Source organism: Pseudonaja textilis, chromosome 1 (genome assembly GCF_049901715.1).
Source record: "Pseudonaja textilis isolate UNSWEBS1 chromosome 1, rPseTex1.2, whole genome shotgun sequence".
NCBI lineage: Eukaryota > Metazoa > Chordata > Lepidosauria > Squamata > Elapidae > Pseudonaja > Pseudonaja textilis.
Window position 1 is genome coordinate 327,864,632 of NC_141990.1, and position 24,646 is coordinate 327,889,277.

The 24,646-nt window shown below is 41.5% G+C and overlaps 1 protein-coding gene across 8 annotated transcripts; it reads right to left on the reverse strand.

Moving 5' to 3' along the window:
- Nucleotides 1-3,962: 3,962 nt before the first annotated feature.
- On the reverse strand, nt 3,963-22,671 carry MBD3 (methyl-CpG binding domain protein 3). Of its 8 annotated transcripts, none has more exons than XM_026698965.2 (7): nt 22,541-22,671; nt 15,463-15,622; nt 10,908-11,045; nt 9,414-9,504; nt 7,995-8,172; nt 6,410-6,598; nt 3,963-5,775 (listed from the first exon to the last, which is right to left on the reverse strand). In XM_026698965.2, the coding sequence occupies exons 1-6, from the start codon at nt 22,600-22,602 to the stop codon at nt 6,415-6,417; spliced, it is 813 nt and encodes a 270-aa protein (XP_026554750.1). In that variant the 5' UTR covers nt 22,603-22,671; the 3' UTR covers nt 3,963-5,775; nt 6,410-6,414. The 8 variants fall into 8 exon arrangements, with proteins under 8 accessions (XP_026554750.1, XP_087778879.1, XP_087778878.1 ...); XM_087922753.1 differs by having other exon boundaries at nt 3,963-5,487; nt 22,541-22,659; XM_087922752.1 differs by lacking the exon at nt 22,541-22,671 and adding an exon at nt 20,489-21,028 and having other exon boundaries at nt 3,963-5,487.
- Nucleotides 22,672-24,646: the final 1,975 nt, after the last annotated feature.

Below are 24,646 nucleotides of genomic sequence, written 5' to 3' on the forward strand. Positions count from 1 at the left end.
CGACCACATCCACAATTTGCTCGCCAACTGCAGTGATTTGCTTTACAGCCATGGCAAAAAGGGTCATAAAATTTGGAGGTAACTTACTTAACCACCTTGCTTAGCAACAGAAATTCTGGTCCCACTTATGTTCATAAGTTGATGACTACCTGTATATTATTTTACACAATGGGTGTAATTTGTTCAATATTTTTGTCATCTTGATGCTTTGGAAGATGTTTACGAGATGAGTGATGTTCATATATTCTTTCAGTCCCGATAGCCAGACAGTAACTTGACACAAGTTAATTTACCTGTGGCAAGTTGCACCTTTTTACAATACTGACTGTACCCCCCCCATCCCAGTTCCTCTCCACCCACAGTATAGAACAAAACATGTACAGACTAAGTACAAACATCCCCTTATCACATCAGCCTGCTTTAAGTCCTATTTATAAGGAAGGCAGTTCAATCACTAAGTCATGTCTGACTCCTTGTGACCTCATGGACCATAGCCCGAGGCCCCCTGTCCTCCGTTGTCTTAAAATTCATGTTCCTTGTGTTGATGACACGATCTAACCATCCTCTGCAGTCCCCTTTTCCTTTTGCCTCCCATCTTATCCAGCATCAGGATCTTTCTAAGGAGTCTTTCCTTCTCGCTAGGTCGCCAAAGTATTTGAGCTTCAGCTTCAGTATCTGTCCTTCCAAATAGTCAGGGTTGGTTTCCTTTAGGATTAGGGTTATTGATCTCCCTGCAGTCCAAGGGACTCTCAAGTCTTCTCAGGCACCACAGTTTGAAAGCATAAATTCTTCGATGCTCTGCCTTTCTTATTGTCCAACTCTCACAACCATGCATCGCTGTAGCTTTGACTATACACTTGTCAACAAGATGATGTATTTGCCTTTTAATATACTGTCTAGCTTTCCCATAGCTTTCCTCCCAAGGAGCAAGTATCTTTTATTTTCTTAACCCCAGTTATCTTGGAGTCCAAGAAAATAAAATCTGTCATTCCTTCCATTTCTTGCAGCCTTCCTACTGCCCTCCTTTGTTGAAAGACAGAAACTGAAAGGCAGAACCACGGTCTGCAAATAAAAGGGTTAGTATCTTCTCTGCCTAAGATGTTGGAATAACTTTTTCTCGATGTCAGGTGGGGGCTTGTATTTTTAAAAGGGTGAAATGGATGCTATAAGCATTTGCCAGTCTTCAGACACTCATTTGCAAGGCCCATTTTCTCTGAAGAGGGCCTCAGTTATAACCCAACATTAATGGTTTAATACAAGCCAACCAAATATTGTCAGTGCTTGAAAGACTTTAACACAAGGTGTGGATTCTAACCTAAAGTAGACTTCTCCAACCTGGTGCTTCCTACAGGCTGATCTCCATATTTTCCAGTCAACAAAGGTCATTGTTTCTCAACTTTGGCAGCTTTAAGATATGTGGATTGCAATTCCCAAGTATGCTGGCTGGGGGAATTCTGAGAATGGGAAGTCCACATATCTCAAAGCTGCCAAGGTTGAGAAACATTGACATCTGGGAATTGAAATGCAGGATATCTCCAACACCAAGGTGAAGGAAGCAAATATGGTTTGCCAATTGCACAGTGGCAGATAGGAAAGCACCCCAGAGGGTTAATGTCATTGCCCAGAAGATCATTGGTTGCCCTCTCCCCTCTTTGGAAGAGCTTTACAGCTCCTGCTGCCTTAAGAAAGCTCAAAACATTCTCAAAGATCCATCTCATCCTGGAAACCCTTTTTTTAAACTATTACCATCTGGCAGAGGGTAAAGAATAATAAAAACAAGGACAAATAGGCTGAAAAACAGCTTCTATCCCAGGGCAGTAGCTTTTTTGAATTCTGCTGTATAGTGCAGTGTTGGTGTGGTGTTGGGGTTTTTTGGTTCAATGTGTAAAGAGTGAAGGATGTGCATTTGTGTTTGTATTCATGGTCATGGTCATGGTCATGATGTGCACTGAAGATGGTGTTTGATTTCGTTGTATGAGGTACAATGACAATAAAGTAAACTAAACCAAATCAATTATTTAACTGTTCAAAATCCTTTGGGACATGTACACATCTGCTCTGGGTTATACCGTGAGTGAATTTACACATCCCTAAAATATGGAACAATTTTGTGCATGGCAAGTATTGGCTGGTTAATATGAATGCTATTTCCTTACTTACTACATACTTTACTACTGGCAGCTTTTAAGAGATAAAATGTATCATCTAGAATCCACTTGAGCAAATGGGAAGTATGGCTGCTCAGCATTCAGGTGCTTTGAGATTGTGTCTAGGAATTATATAGGAAAGCAGGGTCTGGCACATGCATTTAGGTTAAGCAAACAGGAAGGTTTAGCGTGTCTGACTTTTGTGTATAGCTCAGTGGTGTGTGAACCCAACCAATGCAATTTTTTCAATGGGATTATGATCCAGATACTAATGCCATGCATGAACTAGGCCACGTATAGAGTTTTGGGATGAGAGATGTAACTCTTGCTTCCTGTCATATCCAATTTGATCAGTGGGGTTACCTAATCTAACTCTTGTCCACTGCTGCTTGACCAAGCCTGGAGTTGTCTACACTGTGTGTGTACAGTGATTATTTACGGAGATCTTAGATGGGCTACAGGGCTATGAGCTTGTCATTATGACTGATCTCCCTTGTTTAAACATTTCAGATACTAAAAAAAAAAAAAAAACAATTTTCCATTTTGTGATAATAGCTCTAAAAAAGTTGGCAAACAGATGGCACTACTAGTTATCAGGAAATGTTGATTCAAATCCAAGCCTGAATGTTACCAAAACTTGCTTGGTTAGGCCCTGTTAACAGGCAGAATGTATCAGCAATGAAGATTAGCCTCCTCCTCCTCCGTAAGTGAAGGAAGTTCTTTGAACCTGAGAATGCTTGTTACGAATAAGCATCGTCCTTTTTATTAATATTTTCGTGTGATTTCATATGGATATTTATAATCAGCATTCAAGCAGGAAAACCCATGTCACATATTAAATTTGCAGGATAGGAAAGCATCCCTTTAAGAAGTTACATCTTTTATCCCTGCTCTCCAACTTTTTCACTGGGCAAGAGACACAACTTCAATCCTGTGGCTTACAGCAGTTCTCATAAATGGGTTTTTTTTCTTGCACCTCAGCAATGCTGATCAGACTAGCAACCTATTAATTTCTAGTTACTTGACTATGAGAAACCCTTAAACAAAATATGGTAAAATGGCTTCGCCCAACTCAGGCTGCCCTGCAAATAATAGTAAATTTGTTGAGCCTGGAAATATATTTCTGTCACAACTGGTCTCCATCCTGTCTGAACAGAAGCTTATTGGCAAGCATTCATTTTATACATTAGCTATGCTTTTTTTGAATGATGATCCCTGGTAACTTGACAGGTCCCTACTATTTTCTTTGCCAGTTTTTGAAAGTAGTTTGCCAAGTTTTTAAAAGTCTTTTTCTAAAGGCTGAGAAAGGGACTGGCCCAGGGTCACCCAACTGGCTTTGTGACCATGGCAGGACTCTAGAACTCATGTTTTTCTGGTTTCTCGCCTTAACCACAGAATCAAAACTGGCTCTCTATTCTGTTTTTATTTTACTTTTCTTAAGCTAACCATAATTGTAATGTTGCTCTATAGGGAAGAATTTGCGGTTCTAAAATATTCCCAAGTAGGGAATGAAAACCAAACTTTCATTCTCCTGTTGTTTCCATGCAACTATTTAATGGACTTCCTTTACTCATGAAGACACAATATACTAGACCTCAACAGGTCATCTGATGTAATGGCTATCATTACCTAACCCAGGAATCCTTAAAACCCCTATAGCACTCTCTTGCCTGCTTTAACCTCTTTCATATGACTGCTACGTACATTTTTTTAACCTCACCCCTTTTCCAGGTCTATGATTGGGAGTAACATTTGAGAAGTTATGCTATTCATATTTCACTATATTTTCTTAACAAACATTAAATGCATGAAAAGTTAAATGTATGAAAAACATTTTATTACAAAACTAGTATTCCCCAACAAGACTGTACATTAAGATACTGTTACAATTAAAGTACATATCAGTGGTAAGGTGGCGACAGTTGTGATGAGTGTGTATTTGAAAGACAAAGGATTGAAGAATTTTCTAAATTCTTGTTAATGAACACCACACTATCAAATCATTGGTTAAAAAGAAAATAAATGCATAATCTGGCTAGGATATTGTGAAGACAGCCAGACTGCGTTTCCTTTCCAACAGGGCTTTACACATTTGCACACTAGTTGCAGCTTCATCCTAGCACGACTTAAGCACGCAACATGATTTTGCAGCATAAACAGCTTAAAGCAATAATTTATGACATTTCCTAGGAATTATATGCTGAGAGGTTGCTCCAAATAAGCAAAGAAAAGAAATCAAACAGGGACTAACTCTTATGTGCATGCAAGAGCAGAAGAGAAATATACATGATAGATTTCAACCAATACTCAAAAATCTGAAAACAATTAAATAGAGACTACTGGACCAAAATCCTGAATTTCTTTTGTAAGTCCAAAATGAAAAGAGCTATATTAGGCCCAAGATCACATTTCTAACTTTGGGGATTCAAAAATTAAGGTAACACCCCACATTTCCAAAATATCTAACCAGGATTCATGAAGATGGTTTCCATTAGCCCTGACTTTTCTTTTTAAAGAGATGTAGTACTGTCATCTAATCCTGAAATTTAAAATCCAGCACTGAAAATTCAGTATTGTGTTGATGACAGAGACAGTATGCATTCGGAAGCAAGCAAGAGCAAAGATGATATTATTTATGTTTCTAGTAACCAAATCCCAGCTGAAGTGGAATTCATTAAGGCAAATTCTGTGTAATTTACAACTGGCCTGCTTTATTTGCTTCTCCTCAACTATGTTAGCAATCTAATATTACTACTTCTGAAAAGCATTTAATTATATGAGACAAAGGCACCCCCCCCCCCAGCAACCACTTCAATTATAAAACAAGAGGAGTTCGATAGCGCTAAGTAATCCTTTCTTTCAAATAGTTGCAAAAAATTCACACAGCACCTTTTGGTTACTTTCTCTGATTGGGTAATTATGGTCATTATTTAATATTCTTCCCATAAAGGTTTGTGCTCATAAAGCCCTGCATGAATTATAGGTATATTCATGCAGAGGAAGGGGATTTTTTGATCAAAACGTGGATCTGTATAGCTTCAGGCGATCAGTTTCCCAGCCCACATGGAAAGGCACGTTCTATTGATGGGAGGTTTTTAAAAAGCAAATAAAACGAACCCAAATTAAATAATCAGGTCAGAAAATGAAGACCCCATGGCAAGATTTTACAAGTGGAATAGCTTACCTATATCACCAAAAATATGTTGTTATATGTGACTTCAATTATGTAGAGAAAACTTAGACAGAATTTCTTCCTGGCATCTCTGGGCTAAGCCAATTCGTTTAGGGCATGTTCAGACACTATTAGAAGAAACTTGGGAAACCTGTTTCAATTGCTAGTCTGGAAATGAGACAAAGGGATTATGTTCATAATTCGTGAATAACTTTTTTGATTCCTCTATTGCCCCATGATACTTTTTAAGAGAAAAATGAGGGGGCAGAGGAAAGAAAAAAAAAACTGAGCTCAGCAAATTCTTCTTCAAACTACTCAGTCTGACTGGTCCCTTCAGCTTCTTGTGAACTGAAGCCAAACACATTCACACACGCAGATATAGTTAGTGCACGGCATTTTGAAGATGCACTTGCCTCTGCATTGACCAAGTGCAGGCTAGTTCTTGGAAAAAACACCCTGAAGGAAAAGAGACACTTGATCAGCTACAAAGCATGGAAGATACGGCTCCAAAAGGTACCCGGGGATGGGGTGGAAGAGTGAATAATAAGATTCCTAGCTTGGGCAGGGGGTTGGGCTAGAAGACCTTCAAGGCCCCTTCCAACCCTATGATTCTATGATCAAAATGGTGAAGACTTTTCTACATGCCACGCAAGCATGTACCAAGATCAAGACCACTGCCTGTGACTATGGGGATGGGTGGGTTGCCAAATAACTTCTGTGTTCAAGAAATGTTTTCCTATTCTGAAGGTCCATGTGCTCTTGTTATTCAACATTCAGGAGAGATCAAGAGTATAGCCACTCCATTAAAAAAATAGGCCAAGCCAACTTGGCTTCAGGACCAAGGAACATATCAAGAATACCATGTAATCCCCACTTCAAGTCCTTTCTAGTTAAAATGGAAATGGAAGAAATGGTTGGAAAAGTATTTTCTTAAAATCTTGAAAAATGCTATCATTCATTGCAAATATTGAGCTTGGTAATAAATATAAATATAGGATAAAATCACTTTGAAACTCTTCAGGGGTTGGGAGGAACAGCACTGCAAACCTATGGGTGATGGGGAAAAAGTATTAATATGGAACTGTGCTACCTGGACTATACATTCTCCATTTCCTGTACACGATCACCATCTTCCTCCTCCTCCTCTTCTTCTTCTTCGTTACCCTTTACTGCAGGTGTCTCACCATCCCTGGCTATCTCTTCCACATGAGCAAGCATGTCAGCCATCAAGGCTTCCTCTAGTCTCTTCCTCACTTGCTGAACCAGCTCTTCTTGCTTCCTGGAGAGAAAAATAATTAAATAAATACCCCCAAGCGCACGTATCTATTCCTTTGTAGCATACAGCGGATATAACTGGAGAAACCCTGCTATTAGGGAAGAGGTAAATCGTCAAAGAATAACAGGACCACTTTTATATCCTATGTTTCATTTCAGTAATTTAAAGTTGAATAGGCAGTGCTTCCTTTTTTAATTTCTCCACAACCACCATCTTATATGAGATTGGAATGAGAGCGAACAGGCAAAAAAAAAAAAGAAGTAAGCCTACCGAATCTGTGCAGGTAATCAATCATCTAGCCCTGAAGACTTGTGAGATTCATTGAAAGTGGGCTGCTGATCTAAATAACTTCTGTAAGTTGTCAATAGTGCAGACTTTCTTCTCACCTCTGATGGGGGCTCTCTTTTCTATAAGGATGATACCCAGGTGTTGTGTTTGGGGATTCTCTTCCTTACCAGTCAAAATATCAGATCTGTCCATTCTGTTTCCTATTTGACTGGTGGGGGTAAAATCAGCAAGTCATCCAGTTATTACATATGATTCCCGGAGAACAACAATGTAGCTACAATGTAGGCTATTGCACTGTGGCTAGAAGCAGCTTTGTGGCTGCCATAGCACTCATCAGATTTCTTTCTGAGTTGTGCAGTACGTGGTCAGAGCATTGCTAAATGCTGGCATGCTTACTTGCCCTTGGCGCTTAAGAGAGTTCCTTCACTGTGTTCCAAATGCTGCTAGTGAGCTTGCTGGTCATGAATTCCCTACCAAAATTATGGGAGGGAAAAGATCACTAAGTACTTAGTTCGATATTTGACAGCTTCAAAATTCATCGAATTTAGTATTCAATGCATTTTGATACGAAAATGTTGTCCCAGTACTTGTTTGTTTGGTACTTGAGGAAATAGCTACAGAGAACGGACAAAAAGTCAGCCTGGCTGGGAAGGCTGCTGCGAAAGAAAAAGGGGGACGGTCATTGATGAGGGACAGACAGAAATCCTCCCTGGCCAAAACCGATGTATTTAGTCACATCCTTTGTTTGGCACTCCTCCTCCTCCTGGAACCAATTCACGATGAGTACTGAAGTACCCCTGTAGGAGAGATCTCAATTGACTGAACTGTGGTCAGGCTGAAGTTGCGGTAGTCTTGTGCGCTTTCTAGAACAGGGGGAGGACAGGAACTGGGCACAGGGATTATCTGCTCTTGCTGGAAATAACATCCAGTATTTGAAGCCTTGCCTATGAATTAGACTGAGGCAGATAGCATGCGTATTTTACAACAACTTATATTTTTTTGAGGACAACAGAATCATAGGTACTTTTAAAAGCATCCAACAAATTCTAGCACTATGTAAAACCCCAGGGGGAGAAATTCACCTCCTGCCCTGGGAGTCAGGTTTTACTACCTGATGTCTTCATCAGTCACCATGAAGGCTTTGCAGAGAGGCTGAGAAGTGTTCAGCCAGACCCCGGGGTTTTTCTCAACAGCAGCAGAAAGCTGTCCGGTGATGGGCATTGTGCTGGTATGCAAGGCACTGGCAATGGCTGAAAGGAGAGTCTCGTCAGTACATCCAGGTCCCACACCTAAAGAGGTACAGCATGATAACAGTTAATAAATGATGGTCTTTTTTTGCTAATACTATTACAAAATTCCTGCTGATCAGCATGATCGCGTTTAAGGCACAAATATATTCTATGATAGTCTGACAGCAGTATCAGGCACTAGGTAGAGTAGTGAGCTTAAATTCAAATTTAAATCTGTACTCCACAGCTAAAGCTTTCTCAAGACTCTTTTTGGGGGGGTAAACAATTCAACTTTTTAACCTCTTGGCCTAGAAATGCAACTAAGGGAGAAAGCCTTTCTTCTTTTACAGAAGGCAGAGCTAACAATAAGAGGGCAGTTTAAGCCCTGCGCCTTCTAGGAGGAGGGATAGAATTGAGCTCTTTCCCGTGGTCTCTCTTTTCATCAGCAGTCTGAAAATCAGCAAGCTTCCCGTCCCTTGCTTGGTTTTGTTTTCCCGAGGATAAGGGGGCACAAAATGAGAGTGTATTTCGTTTTATACACATCCCACCCAAATAGTGAGATTTTTTTTTAAAAAAAAATTAAGACGTATTTTGTATTTTTAACAAACAGTTCAAGCAGCTGGTTATGATGAGACATCTTAAGTGCAGAAAGAAAGGAAACTGGAATCTGAAAGGATTGGATCACTTTTCTGAAATGGAGCTTAGGAAACGGCAATTTATACAAAAGGAGGGGCAAAAGAGATTCTAGCCAGAAACTCTTCATGAGGTCTTCCTGGTGCTCTCTGAGCTTGGCTGTTTGTTTGCAGACATTTGGGTAATGAAAAGTCCTAAACAAAACAACCAAGCTCAGAAAGCAACAAGGACCCTCATTTAAATCCTGAGCTACAAATATTCTCCTTTATTAAAAACTCTTCAACACAATTCAAGGATTGTAAAGGAGTGAGCTTTAAAGTTTTGATTACTGAAATGCATATATGGACAGACATAAACATTAACTTCTATGTGACAGAATAATAGCTTAGGAAAAGATTTACTCTTGCAACTAGCATGTAAAGATATATTATGGCATTGTGCTAAGAAAGCTCTATTCATCTGATCTATCTGGATATTTGTTTTTATGATTGGATCATTTATTTGAAAAATCATTACTTTTAACATAACGGTCAGATGCTCTGAAGAATATTTGATAGTGAAGAAGTGGAATGTAAAATATTCCCAATGAAATAATCAGCTTCGTGATCCGAGGAACTTGGTCACTGCCATCAGCAGTTCAGCTCTTTACCAACAGCTGTTGAAAGTACCTTGCAAACCCTTTGGAAGGTCCATTGTTTTCACCAGCTCCTCTGCAATGTCAAAGGCATTTAAGCCACTTAGTTTCTTTTCCCAGAAGAGCTAAAAAGAGAAAAACAATGTATTTTTGTAAAAAAAGAAAAAAACCTGACACTGACTTTCCAGAAGATGATAGACCTATCTTCCCATCCAAAATATTTTTAAACCTCTAGATAGGTGCATGCAAAAATTGTCTGTTTGTGAATTCAGCATTCCAGACATTCAAGAATGCTGTGTTTCCCTCCAGACCATAATACTTCTGGGGGTGGGATGGGAGATTTCAGCAGTTTACAGAAGTAGCTTCTGAACTGGAAGCATCTAGGGATTTCTGACCGAATACCTATTTTGTCCAGAGCACCTTGAATCATTCACAATTTGGAGACAAGTGGGATTTTTCTTAGTTAACCAGAATGGCCCATCCCAAATTGATGAATTTTGCAACTCTCTATTGGGCAAGTATGTCAAGCATTTAATCTTCTGTGTGCAATGTATTTCCCCAAATATTTTAAACAAGATTGTATATTTTTATTGAAGACTGGGTGAAGCTAAAATCACATATATAACTTCACCCAATCATTCACTCACTCTCTCACACACACACACACACATACACACACACAGAGTTTTATTATTTTTACAAAGATCTCAAGGCAGTGACCATATCTAATACACCTTCCCTCTCCTATTTTCCTAACAGCAACAACCCTGTGACGTGAGTTGGGCTGTGACTGGCCCAAGGTCACCCAACTGACTTTCATGGTTAAGGCAGGACTTGAACTCACTGTCTCTTGTTTTCTAGCCTGGTGTCTTAACCACTAGACCAAGCTTGATAGAGGATATCAATGATTTCCCCCCTTTTAAACTCTACTCAAAATACCAAACTATGCAAAATGGCCCCATCCACCTGGGAGAAGATGCGATGTAAGTATGAACGAAAAGCTAGCAACTCGCATGCAGCTCCAAGGTCTACAAGTTTCAGATCTTACTTCAGATTAATCTGAAAAGGGAGAAAGAATCAGTCTGAGCAATCTTTTCCTGCCTCAGCTGGGTTCTTTCATGCAACCCATGATTATGGGATATACTTGGAAATAGCCTAAAGCTCATGAAGTGCTAGTAAGATGGAACTTCTCGGTATTCAGAAATGTTAATTTCAAGTTCAGACCTAGTCTAAAACTGCTAGATTGGGGGAGTAGGCTGGCAATTTATATTCCTTGCAAACATTCTTGCAACATCTGGCTAACCACTCCTGAAATAAGATGCTGATTAGGTGGATTTAACAGGAGTCTTTTTACACTATTACAATAACTTAGTGTGGTATAATGGAGAGCAGACTGACTTCAAAGCAGAGATCAAGGTTCATACTGCTGCTCAGCCTTGATTAGGCCTCTGCTTCTCAGTAGTGTTCTATGAGATCAATTGGAAAATACTTCAAAGTAAACCTCCCACCTCTCAATCACACCTCTTACCTGTCGGGGTTGGTCAACTGCTTTTTGGGGGTCAGTCTTCACTTTATTGCTGGGATGATTTGTGATCTTAGTGACTGGTTGCTTAAAAATTGAAGCTGTCTGCCTCACAGGAAGTGTGGTGTTTAGATCAGGTTTACCCTAAAGATTTGACAAGATAGGAAGTGAGCAATAAAAAAACCATTCTGAAATTAAACTAAGATCTCAGTATACAATATTATGGAGTTCAAGGTGATGCAAAAATGTTTTGAATAAAATTGTTTCTAATCTGAAATACCCTGTTTCAAATGAGAATCAGCTGGGAATAGGCTGTACATTTTTAGCCAGAAACAGCTATGTTCTAACTACAAAGATTTGATTTTGAATTGAAAGTTTCAAAATGGTCCAAAATGACAATTTTGCAAGTGGTTTGCTTCTTAACATTTTCAAGACTCCTAAAACTTAAGTCTACTGGAAATTAAATGTCTTTGTAAATTTCAGATTTTTTAAAAGATACATGACAAGGAAAATAACCCTTTCCTTATGTTGTGTTTCTGGAGAAATCACTCAACAAAAGAAACTTTTTTTTTTGGCTACAATGAATTTTCTCCATTGGCAGCAATACAGAATTTTCTCGTCAGGAATGTAACAGAAGAGTCGCTTTTCTTTCATATCTATCTTGATCATGACTATCAGTTTTTCTTCCCAAAACCATACAGCTTTTTAAGAGTATACAGAATGCTCTTTATCCCTAATTTAGTTCAAGTCTTAGATCAACAGCTTGTCTTCAAATAAGGCAACTTTAGGAATCCAAGTATGTATGTATAGTAACTCATATCAACATTCTTGAAAAAAAATTATTGGAAAATACAGTTTTCAAGGACTATAAATTCAGGGGACTTAGAGGTATAATCTTGGGACTGATTAAATCTATTGACAACTGGTTTCATTGCTATTTATAGAAAGTTGAGATACTGAAAATGTGGTTGAACACTGAGTGACAAATTGGGAAAATAGTACATCGATTGATACATAAAGTATATTATATAATTATAATGAGCACATTAAGGCTATAAGTTGGAAGATAAAAATTCTGTATAGGTAAATGTATTATTACTGTGAGCACTTATGTGAAAAATGTCAACCCAGTCATTACACTGTCCACAAAAAATGTTGGATGTTGAAGAAAAACTATAAATAAAACATATATAAAAAACAATTTTGATGTACTTTAGTGATAAAAAGCTACAAATTAGTACAGGTAGTTCCTCAACTGAAAACCATTTGTTTAGTAACTATTCAAAGTTTATAACAGTACTGAAAAAAGTGACTTATGTCCATCTTTTTCACTTTACAGCTGTTGCAGCAAATTCAGGTGCCTGGCAACCAAGACGTATTTAAGACGGTTACAGTGTCCTTGGGTCATGTGATCACTTTTTGCAGTCTTCTGATGAGCAAAGTCAATGAGAGAGCTAGTCATCAAACAACTGTGTTACTTTAGTGATTCACTTAACAACCGTGGCAAGAATTCTAAAATAAAGCCAAACTCTCTTAACAACTACCACGCTTAGCAACAGAAATATTGCTCTTAATTGTGACCGTAAATCAAAGACTACCTATATAGGTCTTTGAGTGTAAGGCTGGTGCGCTAATAGATCCTACACTGAGTAGAAGGTTGGAACAGATGACTTCTAAGATTCAATTCTGATTTTATAATTGGAGATCCAGTCAGCTGTAATCAGGAAGGCCTTAAAATAATTTTATTTCAGCAAGTTTTTGAGCTCTAGGGAGATTATAAGCAGTTATCTGTTTTTGTTACTGCCATTATGATGATGATATTCCCCTGCAATTTTAAAAATAATTTTAAGTGATCAGATGTTCTATATCACAGTTTGCTTCTATGCACCACGCAGAGGTGGGAGATCTATAGAAAGTGCTAAATAAACTTTAAAATAAATAATAGGAGCCTTAATTCATAATATCTGAAGTCAATAAAGTTTAGTGCCATTAAGTCTCCAAGTGGCACATTCACGTCTATGAAAAGCAACACAGTGTACGGACAATAGAGTTTGATTGATGATTAAGGGCAAAGTCTGCCCTCTTAGACAAGGAGGGAAAGGCCCTACCTTAGATGTGGCATTTCCTTACATATAGAGCAGTGATGGCGAACATTTTTGTTGTGGTGTGCTGAAACTGCACGCATGTGCCGGCACCCACAATGCAATGTGCCTCCCCCCGCGCACGTGTGAGTAACCTGCACTGGGCATGCACGCACCTCCCAGCTGATTTTCGGTCTGTTTGAGGCCATTTTCGCCTTCTCGGAGGCTCAAGGGAAGCCTCTGCAGCCTCAGGAGGCTGAAAAATACCAGAAGTGCCCATTTTCAGTCTCTGGAGGGCCTCTGGAGTCAGGGGGAGGCCGTTTTCGCCCTCCCAGAGGCTTGAGAGAAGCCTCTGGAGCCTCAGGAGGCTGAAAACGGACCCTTTTCGGCACTTCTGGTATTTCCGGAAGGCTTGTTTTTCAGCCTCCCGACCCTGCAGAGGCTTTCCCTCGAGCCTCCGGGAGGGCAAAGACGGCCTCTCCCAGGCTCCAGAGGTCCCCTGGAGGCTGAAAACGGGCACTTCCGGTATTTCTGGAAGGCCTGTTTTTTGGCCTCCCAAGGCTGCAGAGGCTTCCCTTGAGCCTCTGGGAAGGCGAAAACGGCCTCAAGCGGGCAGAAAATCAGTTGGGACGTGCGCGTATGTGCAGTGCAGGTAAGCTTGACTGGGGCTCGTGTGCCCGCAGAAATGGCTCTGCGTGCCACCTGTGGCACACATGCCATAGGTTCGCCATCACGCGTATAGAGGATTCTAGGTTCAATTTCCAATTTAACAGCTAATGTTCACTTTTATTCTGGGAATATACATTTCCCCTTTATGCTTTGTCATAAAATAGTAACTTGGCTAGGAATAGTAAACTACAGCAAAGATCTAAAAATGGAATTCCCCAATCCATCCCCTTTTTGTCCGTAGTTTGTTACGTTTTTAAGATCATTTAGTTCACTTCCAATGAGGATTCATGGCAAACTAGATGTCTTTGAACGAGCAGATAGCGAAATCAGCAGCCAGACATTTCTGACCAGCCAAGTCTCTCTGGATAAAGAAGCGTGCAAAATATTCCCATGTGTGATTCTGGACAGCCACTAATGGCTTGCAAGTTGAACAGTTGAGAATCAAGGGATTCCATCAAGCTCAGACCACAATGTAGTCGTATGGACACAAAGTTCTGCTGAGTCTCATTTCCTAATCATTTTTGGAAATACTATTATAGATAATCTTTCAAAGATGTTTTGGAAGAGGAATAAGTTTTATGAGACTGAGATGGATCTTAGATTTAAAAATGGCAGAGTATAAGAATATGGAAAAAATGTTGCACTAGGTATACAAATGAAACTGCTACCTTAACAATTAAAAGGGATATAGAAATGGCAAACCAAAAGAATGACCTTATGTTGGATTTACAAAAGAGACCTGTTCTTAAGAATTCAGTGAGAAGAGAAAAAGAAAAATGAAAAGTAAGCTCCAGGACACTATTTGAAGGGATTAAAGACCAAGATTGTTAAAAGTAAAAAGAGTATACAGTAGGTCTATTAGATCAAGGTTAAAAATAGATATGTGGTCATTTCGTTTTTCTGGTAACCCTTAATGGACTTTTGATGACTAGGACTGAATGATGAAGTTTTAAGGATTTTTTTTTATAGATAAAGAGTACTTTAATAGAAAGTGGTTGTTAAAATTGTTTATAATTGTTGTGACAAAGAGCAAACCATTTCTTTATAATCATTTTCTTTTTCTTTGCTTTATTCTTTCTGTTTATCTAATCTACCTACCTACGTTCTTAACTGCCCCCCTCCTTCATAGAGGGGCTCTGGGTGATATACAATTTAATCAGTATAATAAAACATTAGAAACTAAATAATTAAAAATAATTAAAAAGAGTTCCAAGATGGGGAAAGAAGTTGCTAATACAGGCGGGGCAGGGGTGGGTCCTCAAGTGGCCAACCAGCCCTATGGCTATGTGGGCTCCTAGGTCCACCCATGCAAGGCTACACAGCCAGGTTTTGACCTCTTTGCAGAAGGCCAAGAGATCGGGGGCTTTCTTCACCTCTGAGGCCACAGTAGAAAATACCTTCTTCCTTGACCCCGCCATTTTTTTCTCTCTGGTTTTTTTTTTTGCAATTTAATTTTTTTCTAGTTTGTATTAATTTTATGTATTTAACTGTAATGCTTAATAAAATGCACACATATATAAAATAAAATCATTTGGTTCAACCAGACATTTCATTTGGAATCAAGAATCTTGGATATGTTTTTGTCTCCCATTTGTTGAGGTGTTACTTTAGAATTTTTATGTGAAATCTATTTTAAGTGCTATCTGCTTCAAGTACAAGTTATTAAAGAAAGAGCATTAATGACAAAAGTAAATAGACTTAATAAGCCATATCACCATGAGCCTTTAGAGTTCAATTGTAATTCTCCCCCTGTAGCCAATAGGGTATTCAATTTTTTTTAAAAAAAGAGAGGAAAAAAAGACCGCCCTCACCTTGGTTTGGCTTGAGCAGTCATAGCGCATCCTTTGCCGGTTTTTGTTCACCTTGCTCATTAGCATCTTCCCTGTTCGGAAGTCAAACGAGCTCAGGTCCATGGAGTTACCCAAGTAACGGGCCAGCTGAGGTTTGCTGCGGAATTTCTTCCCACTTGGACTGAGAAACGGACAGAATTTGAACGGGGAGGGATGGAAAGAAGAACAAATTTAGCTTTTGAACTCTGGGCAGCATGTGTTAGAACTATAGCCGAAATGTAGCAATTAGTTTGGGGCTGTTTGCACTTATCCCTGCAAAACCATAATGGCTTTGTTCTGGCAGTTAACAGACCACCCCCCCTTGCAATTCAGTAACTACAGATACAACAAAGCTGGTTAGCAGCAAGTCACTTTCATCATTGCTGAGGACACTGTGGGCAATATAATGCACACAGAAGATCAATGGTGAAGTTAGACTTTATAAAGGGGAGGGATTAAGAGCTATAACTTAAAATTAAGGAAATACTGTACATGCTTTTCTACATATGAAACTTGTGCAACTGCTCAATACAAACAGAAACAATTCCAAAACTACCATTTTAGCAGCACGATACAAACACGCAAAGAAGTCCTCCTGATTTAAGGCCTGCAAGCCATTTGTGAGGAAAGTGTCCCATGTGGATTATTATGCTTTTTTACTAAAAAAAAAAAAGTGAATGTAGAAAGCATTTCTGATCCCCCATTGTTCAACCAAAGATAAAAAAGCAGCTGCAAAGCAATGGAACCAATTCTCCACGCTTGCCTGTCTTAAAGGTATGCTGGCATTGTGAAGTTTTCCATGGTATCCTTCAGACTGTTTACAAAAAAAAAGCTGTCTGCTTTTCTTTCACTCCTTTATTTAGAGTGTTACTTGAAATTCACAGACTTACGAGAACATACATGGGGCTTCAGGGGGGAAGAAAAGGGGAGAACTTAAAATGAATACATTGCAACCTATTCAAACTGGATTGAACAGCCTCCAGATGTCTACTCTGCACAGACAACCTGGACTCTTTGTTCTTTTACATTCTGATTTGCAAGGGAAAATGTATCTTTGTCCCAGTTACATGCAAATTCATTTCCATCACCAATTATCTAGCTTCAGGAAAGCACACACAGACATTTTACAGAACAGAGAGAAAAAAACAAGGGGTTTAATTAAAACAAAAGCAAAAGTGTAACAACAAGCAGTAATTTTTGAGCAAGTGAGTAAAATATAGCAGTTTTCAAACTGTCTCCTTTCAGGGATCACCCTTTCTCACTAAGTCTAGGTATCCAGAATACTTTCACAAGGTGATTTATGTCTATCAAGCCTTATTATTTGCAAACACACTCAGTTCTTGTGGTCACTAAAATCTTTACATAGCTGATTCCTACATCAGAACAATAGTGAGGATATTCTACTTCCCCCCACCCCCACAAATAAAGCTCATCATTCCTTATTTTTTCAAGGACAAATGTTGTATTAGAGAAAGATCAGAGAATACAAGCTGAAAGTCACAAGTATCAACAGTGCATCAATTTAATTATGATCATTTGTACAACACACTAAGTGAATGTGTGAGATTACCTAGACAGATCACTGATTTATTGGCTTAGTATTGTCCACTTCACCTGGCCATAAATGCCCAGCTCTCAGGCAGGCAGAAACAAGTCTTCATCACTCATACAATTCTTTTAACATCAGATCCCAGCATGCAAAGCTGAATCATCACTTGTACTGGTAAGTGTCTTGCCTGAGTCATATCATTAATATATTCTTTGCTCCAATTTCCTCTATTTCCAGAAGTCTTAAATGCAGATTTTGCTCATCTCTTGCTTTACCAAGATCCATTTACATAAATACAGCATCAAAATCTTACACTAAAACTATCGGGTACTTAAAGAATGCAAGCAGTGTGATGCAGAAAACCATCGTAACAACTGTTATTTAAGCATAATTACAAGAGCTTTACTGAACCAATCCAACTTCTATTCAAAACAGCTTGAACTAAACATCTGTAGGCTCCATTAGGAAGGTAGAATATTTAGACAGGACCCTCACAAAAAGCTTTATTTTTTTAATTAGCTAGTTGATCCATACATATATCTGTAGGTGGTATCTGTAGAGGGAAGTACTATACCTTAGCTCAGATTTAGAGCTTAATAGCAACATTTCAAATAGAGGCAGGAACTGAATAGGCTTTAAGATTGGATGAATGCACTCTTATTATTTAGCACCAGCAAGCATACAAGCAACCATCCTATAAGGCAAGTGTGTATATTTCATTTGGGGATCTTTAATGCTGAAAAGCAGGTGTTTTTATAAGGAAATAAAGTTAGGGTTAGGATTAGACACATCAATGAAAAAATGCATATAGTCTAGAATAGACAACTGGCAGCCCACCAGCATTTTCAGAAGTTTAATTTACTGATGCCATCCAAAGATACTAGCTACTATGTCACCAGTGCTGTCCTTCTGTTAGCCACCAAACTCATTGATCAGCACACCCGATATTATTTTGTAGTTCAGGATTCTTTTAATTTATTGATGTGGCCTTTTCTTCCTTTACATGTTGTTCATGACTAGTCTAGACCAATTCTCAGTATACAAATCCCAAGACACTCTATTATCATTATCAAAATATGGGTGTTACAAGTGTTTTCCCCACCTAAAACTAGTGTTAAAAATTATCAGGCATCCACTTAATTATATCTAGGGTTTACATGTCCTGCCTTTACTTCCCTCTCTTCTCAATTCATGTGAATTGGTATCTGAAGGGTGCAATTTATAAGCTTATAAACATGCAATCTTTTCCTCTGTACTGCAGTTCTAAATCCCACCTCTACTGCTTCCTGAATAAACAAGCACAAGATGCCATCTCACAGCCTTCTTCCATGAGGCTAGAAGTCAGGCGGAAGACTTTTCATGCATTGGCAGCCTGACATAATTTGATATATTATAATGCTACCAGCAGCATATTGAAAAGATTAGCAGCCACAATGCAATTTGTTTAGTTCTTGCTTAAGTGTGATTTGTAAACCCAGACTTATTTAACAAATCATGATTAGTGAAATATGTGAACATAAGTTACTAGTAAGGTATCTTTATGCAACAGACTATCTTCTCTTATTACTAGAAATACTGTGACTATATCGTAAGAGGTTGGGGGGGAAATTGTTTTGTATCAGACAAACTTACAGCTTCTACCAACTCATCTTCTGCAGTCTTTCTGCTCCACATACACCCACATGGAAGCATTGTGAGAGCACCTCATAGTTGTCTATGTAAGCAAGCTAAAGGAAACCAAAGTGGCAACAACAGTACCACCATACTTCGTTATTTTTTTGCCTACACACATCCTTAAATGGCTCTGTGTCTACCCTGCTCCCTCTATCTTTTCTTGATTAGCTTTCTACAATGTTTCTAGTTTAGTGGTATAGCTAAAAAAGAGCAGCTGGGTCATCTACTATTCTGCAGATTGGGGCTTCCCCTCATTTACAAAGAAACTCAGTTCTCTTATTTCCTCCCTAAAAACTCTCTTGCACTTAGGATAGCACTTCTGACAATTTAGTTATCATACACTGATTCCCATTGAATTTAGACTATCAACTGAATTTAAATGTATTTGAATCAAATTTAGATTATTAGGCCTGAAAGCTTGGCTGGCTGACTTTGGAAAGTTGCTCTCTCTCAGCCCAACTTACCTCACGAGATTGTTGTATGGAAAATAAGAAGAGGAAGGAGTATTAGGTATGTTCACCACTTTGAGTTATTTACAAACATTGGGGGGATGGGGGGGAATCTAAAAACAACTCATGCATTCTCCATGTGACTCCCACAAGGCATTTGATTTTTTTTGTATTTTAAAGCTTCGTGTTCTCTCTGCGCCACTCTTTCAAATTCTCAGCAAATCTGAACCATTTAATAAATATTAGAAAAACACAATGTCTTCATCTCTGAAAGCACTTTTGAACAAGTTATTACTGAATCTGTGTTATATTCTGATATACATACATCTCCATTCTAAGTTTTAAAGGCCCCTTGAGTTAAATGTTATACTAAAAATGAAATCTGAAATTAAGAATTTATTTACTGCTTGAAATGGTGGGTAGACTCCAACTGGTTAATGTGGGGATGTTGTGGCAGGCCAGCTGGCTTGTGCAGTTTGAGAACCACTGCTCTATTCAATATAAAAGTCTGTTTCTCTCCAGAGAATCCCACATTGATGTATCTCAAAACCCAGATGCAAAGTCACTGGAAAGGGGTGTAGTTCCGTAGCCCCAAAGACAACAAAAAGCAGATAGCAACTCAGCTCTTCCATTTTGAAATAACAGCGTAAACTTCCACAGAAGAACATCTTGCAATTGCAACAGGATTGTAATTTCTTAGCACATAGATACTAAGACTAACCTGCCCCAAATTTACTGGGGGAAATCACAATACTTCAACTCTGGTACAACAGTAGTAATCTAAAATCAGCTCTACTTGAGGATATACACCAAGTGACTGGACTTTTAAGATGTGAAATTGTCATTTGTAGTTTACTCCACTGCTGACTGAGAGAAAGCCATTGGCAACACTCCTTTCAAGCGATTCTTTAGCTAAATCCAGAACAAGGAATGTCTGTAGCTTATATCAAACCTTTCAAAAATGCTAAAGATGCCATTCTCAGCCCTGAAATCTCTAGCACAGCACACATGCAAAGGTTGGAAGTAACCATTAATTCCTGCCCCATTTGACATGCAGAAACCAGTTTCGCCCCCTCCCCGCAGAACTGGACTTTCCACAGTAGCTGCAAACAGGGGATAGGAAAGACCAGCTATATCTTCATCATGCAGAAAATGCAGAATGAGCAAACAGGCTCCCCCTTTGTATGCACATGTTTGCAATGAGTCTTACAGCAGCAAGCATGTAAAGATAAAGATAGGTGGCGGCGGCCACAGCAGCCTCATCACCCCCTCCATCTTCCTCCCTTCCCACCGCCAACCCTCCCTACCCAAGGCCCCTCCGCCGTGGCACATTCACCTATAATAATAGACATCACTCTTGCCAGCAGAGAGCCCCGATTTTCTGGTCACTTCTTCCCTTTTCCATCCCTGCGGGAGAGCTGAGCACTCCCACCTCTTCCGATCCATTGCTTCCACGATGCCTGGGTCTGGATCTGGATCGAGCCAGCCTCCTCCTCCTCCTCTGGTTCCTGCCTGCCTGCTTGCTCCAAGATCCCTCCCAGCCAGGACTGCGGTGGTTTGCTTGCTGCTACTTGCTGGCTAGCTACTATTGCAGCTGGTGGCGACTGCAACCTCCACTCTGGCTTCCAGGACCAAGCTCTTCCAGAGTGCCTCCCTCTGCTGGGACTGGAACGTTCACAGTGGCTGTTCCTTTCAGTAGCTGTCAATCGCACCTCCCACTCCTCACTTCACCCGCTGGATGGGGGCGCTGTTCCTTTTACCCGACCGCCGAGCTTCTTTGCTTGCATCATCAGCTCTTCTCAGGAGCTCCCTTCCCTCCCGCCGCTGTCTCCCTCATTCATTCCTTTTGCTTTTTTCCCTTACGACGCACGTGCGCCTCCCCTCCGCGGCTGTTCCATTCATTCATGTTCCTCCCGCCGTACGAAAGAATGAGGTAGAGCGAGCGCAGGCAGCCGCTGGTGAAAAGCCAAAAGAAAAAAAAGTCCACTTCCCATCCCGCCAAATTAAAAAGCTCCCACATGGTATCCCTCCGCTTTGGCAAGAATATAGTCCGCCTCCGAGATTTTTTTTTTTTAGCCACTTATTCGTGAACGGGCGCTAATAATAGGCACCTGCTGCCAAAAGCACTGACAGGGCTCGGGGTTTTCTTCCTAATAAAACAAATCCCGGCTCTACACTCACAATCTCATTTCTTCTCACGATCATGTGCTTCGTTCTGAACCCCGCAGCCAGACAGCTGCGTACGTGTGAACGCTGCCTCTCGTGTTCAACTCCGGACACTTTCCCAACCGCCACCCTTTCTCTAGGCTCCCATGAAGCTTCTCATGGAGCCCCGACTTTAGCCAAATCCCTGCGACCACTTCCCCAGAAGCAGCGCGGGCTCTGCAAACCGCCTGGAGTTCCTGCCCGAAAAGGCGGCATCCAAACCTACACGGGAGTTCATAATTCAAACGACTCCCGGCCGGCCGGCTTTTGCATTCTCCACCGCACATCCTGGCTCTTCGAGGGAAACTTCGCCCACCCCATACGCCAACGGTCTCCACTGCTCCCCATTGCTTGTCCTGGACCCCGCTTGCTTGGACAGGCCCCACGGGCCTCCCCTCCGCCCCCGAGGCTTCTCCCCAGTTCCTCGCTCCCCTTCCTTTCACACACGTGCCTTCAGCGCCTCCGCCCCCCAGATCCTCTCACAGGCTGCCTGCCTGCCTGCCCGGCCGCTCTCTCCTCCCTCCCACCCCGGCCGTTCGTAATTATCGACGGGCGTTTAATGGCATCTAGCGTCCCACCACGCCAAGACCGCCGTCTTCCCCGTCGGGGGAGCTCGCTGACCACCCCATCCCACCCCGGGACTCCCCAGCTCCGCCGCCGCCAGCAAGGCTCTTCCTCCTTCCCTCCCCGCCGGCAAACCGTCCCCTTACTCCACCCCACAGCTCAGCCCTCCCCGTTCTTCAAAACTCCCGCCCCATAGGGCGCGCGCGCGCCTGCCTCACCGGCCCGCTTTTCTTCGGCAGCTCCACGGGCGGCGCTCTGAGGACCTCCTGGGGGGATCCGAAGCCGCCTCCCGGGCCCCTTCCCCACGCTTCCGCTCCGTTGTGTCGCCCGAGGCTGGCGGAGCCCCCCCCCCTCTAAGGGCTCGAAGCGTCCATTTCCCGCATCGCCTCACCTAAGCACCCCTCCCCACCCGGCGTGCCCCCTCCTCAGCCCGCCCCAGGGCACTCCGCGCGCCCAGACTTTTTCACCAGAGCCCCTGCTCCGCGGCCGCTTCTAGCCTGCTGACCGGCTCGGCTCGTGCCCTGAACCTTGTCCGTGGTTTCAGTCCGCCACTCCCTACCACCACCACCACCACCATGTCGCGGGCACACCCCTTCCCCAGGCTCTCCTGTGCGCTCACCCCAAAGGAAGGCAGCGCGGGCTCCCTCTCGGACCCCCGGGTGCCCCCGGCGCCTTGGCCATCTTCCTCTTCCCCGGGCGGTGCAGCGGGCGCCACGTGGTCCCAAAGCCCAGGACCCCCCGCTCCTTTCGACCCCAGAAGCCCCGCCCCGCCGGGCCAGCCCGCAGGGGACGAAGGCGGGGTGTGTGTGTGGGGGGGGGGGTGACGGCCGCGAGCACGTGAAAGGCGCCTCCGCTTCACCCCCCGCGGCCTTTGGCGTCGAATTCCGGCTTCCTCCCTCGGCGCCTGTGGCTCGTGTGTGGGATCCGTTGCGCTCGTTTCCCCTTTTTAAATCAGGATGCGAGCTCAACAGGTGAGGCCTGCAACGCTTCCTCCGCAAACTGCTGCCCACGATCCTACTGTCTTTCTGCATCATCAACGGGGGCCCGGGGGTTCCTTTGAATCGTCTCCAGGACTTCAAGATCTTTGGGGCTTCCCAGTTTGTACATACTTTGAAATTATAAAAATTACGAATTGACGTGTGTGTAGCCTCAACGTTTTCAAGGGGTTTGAAAAACAACATCGTTCCTCGGTGGTTAACAGCCTTATGAACACAAAAGAGAAGAGCAAGTGCGAAAAGAACCAGCACTTTACCTTTACACTTTCTTTTGCTCATAGAAGCAGTCATGTTAGCTTACAATAAATATAATGCAACATGCCATGATTAAAATCACCTAACAATTGAAACCCTAGTGATAGTGACTCATCTTGCCATGTTGCTAAATTCTAGGAGAATGCCCCTCCCCCTAATGCTTCTCCCTGCGGAGAGCTATCCGTGTCTTTAAAAAGTGCACAAGCCACCATCACCAGTAGTTGAGCTGGCTGGGAGAATCTATTCAGAAGAACCTCTCCTAAAGATTTCCTTAATTAGGCAGCTTCATTGTGGGCAACAATACACTGAAACCAGCCTTGAGCTGAAAGCTGCAAATGCTCCAGGTGGGCCTTCATAAAAAAAAAAAAATCTGGTTATGATTTGTTAAACAACCAGTGGATGGACCATAAATTGGAGCAGGGTGACAAACAAATGTGCCAGAGAATGCATACCAAATAGGCTGAAAAACCCCTTCTATCCCAGGGCAGTAGCTCTGTTGAATTCTATTGAATGGTGCAGTGTTGGTGCGGTGTCGGGGTTTTCAATTCAATGTGCAGTGTGAAAGATATGTGTTGGTGTTTATTTTCATGGTCATGATGTGCACTGAAAAGGGTGTTTGATTTAGTTGTACGAGGTGCAATGACAAAGTAAATTAACTAAATGGAGTGACCAGAAGAGATCATCAGAATTTCAGAAAATTCCCAACTCCTTGCTGCCATCTGCAGGTTATTTAAACGATTGTACTCCATAGCCTGGAGTTCTAATACTTGGAAAACCAGTATTCCAAAAAACATTTCAGGTATCTCCTCAGCTGATTCCTCCAGCTGCTGTTTTTTTTTTTTTTGGTAAAAGCAGCCTGTCTGTACAAGCCCAAGCTCCAGAACAGATTTGCCCTCTCAAATTTAGCAGCTGCTAAGGTTAGGAAAGAAAGATCTGCTTGGAAACCTAGTGAGTTCTACTTCAGGTAGAGAAGCATTCCTTCATATATTCAGGCCTACAGTCTTAAGGCTTTAAATTATGCCTGGCAAGTGCAGCTCTTTCAATGTAGACATCATGTGGCCCTTGCACTTTGCACCAGTCAAAGTACAAGGCTGCTGCCTTTTGTGCCAGTTGTAGCTTCTGAATTATGTTTCAAGCATGACCTTCCATTGCAGTAGTCAAGGAAATCTAAGAAAATTCCTTAGCTCATATGGACAGGATGACATAGTACCCTTACCATTGGAAGCTCAGGTGAAAAGATGCAGACATTAGCCATCCTCTGAGATACAAATTTGATCACTATTGTGAATCCAAATTTTGTTTTCCTAATATTTGCATTGGCATGGAGTTCCCATTGCTTTATGATTACGTGCCATCAAGTTGATATCAACGCGTATTCTCCATGATGATTTGCTCAACTGATTCTTTTTAAGTTTTTCAAAGGTGCACTCATTGCTACCCTATATGAGCCCACCCACCTTGCTGCTGGTCATCTT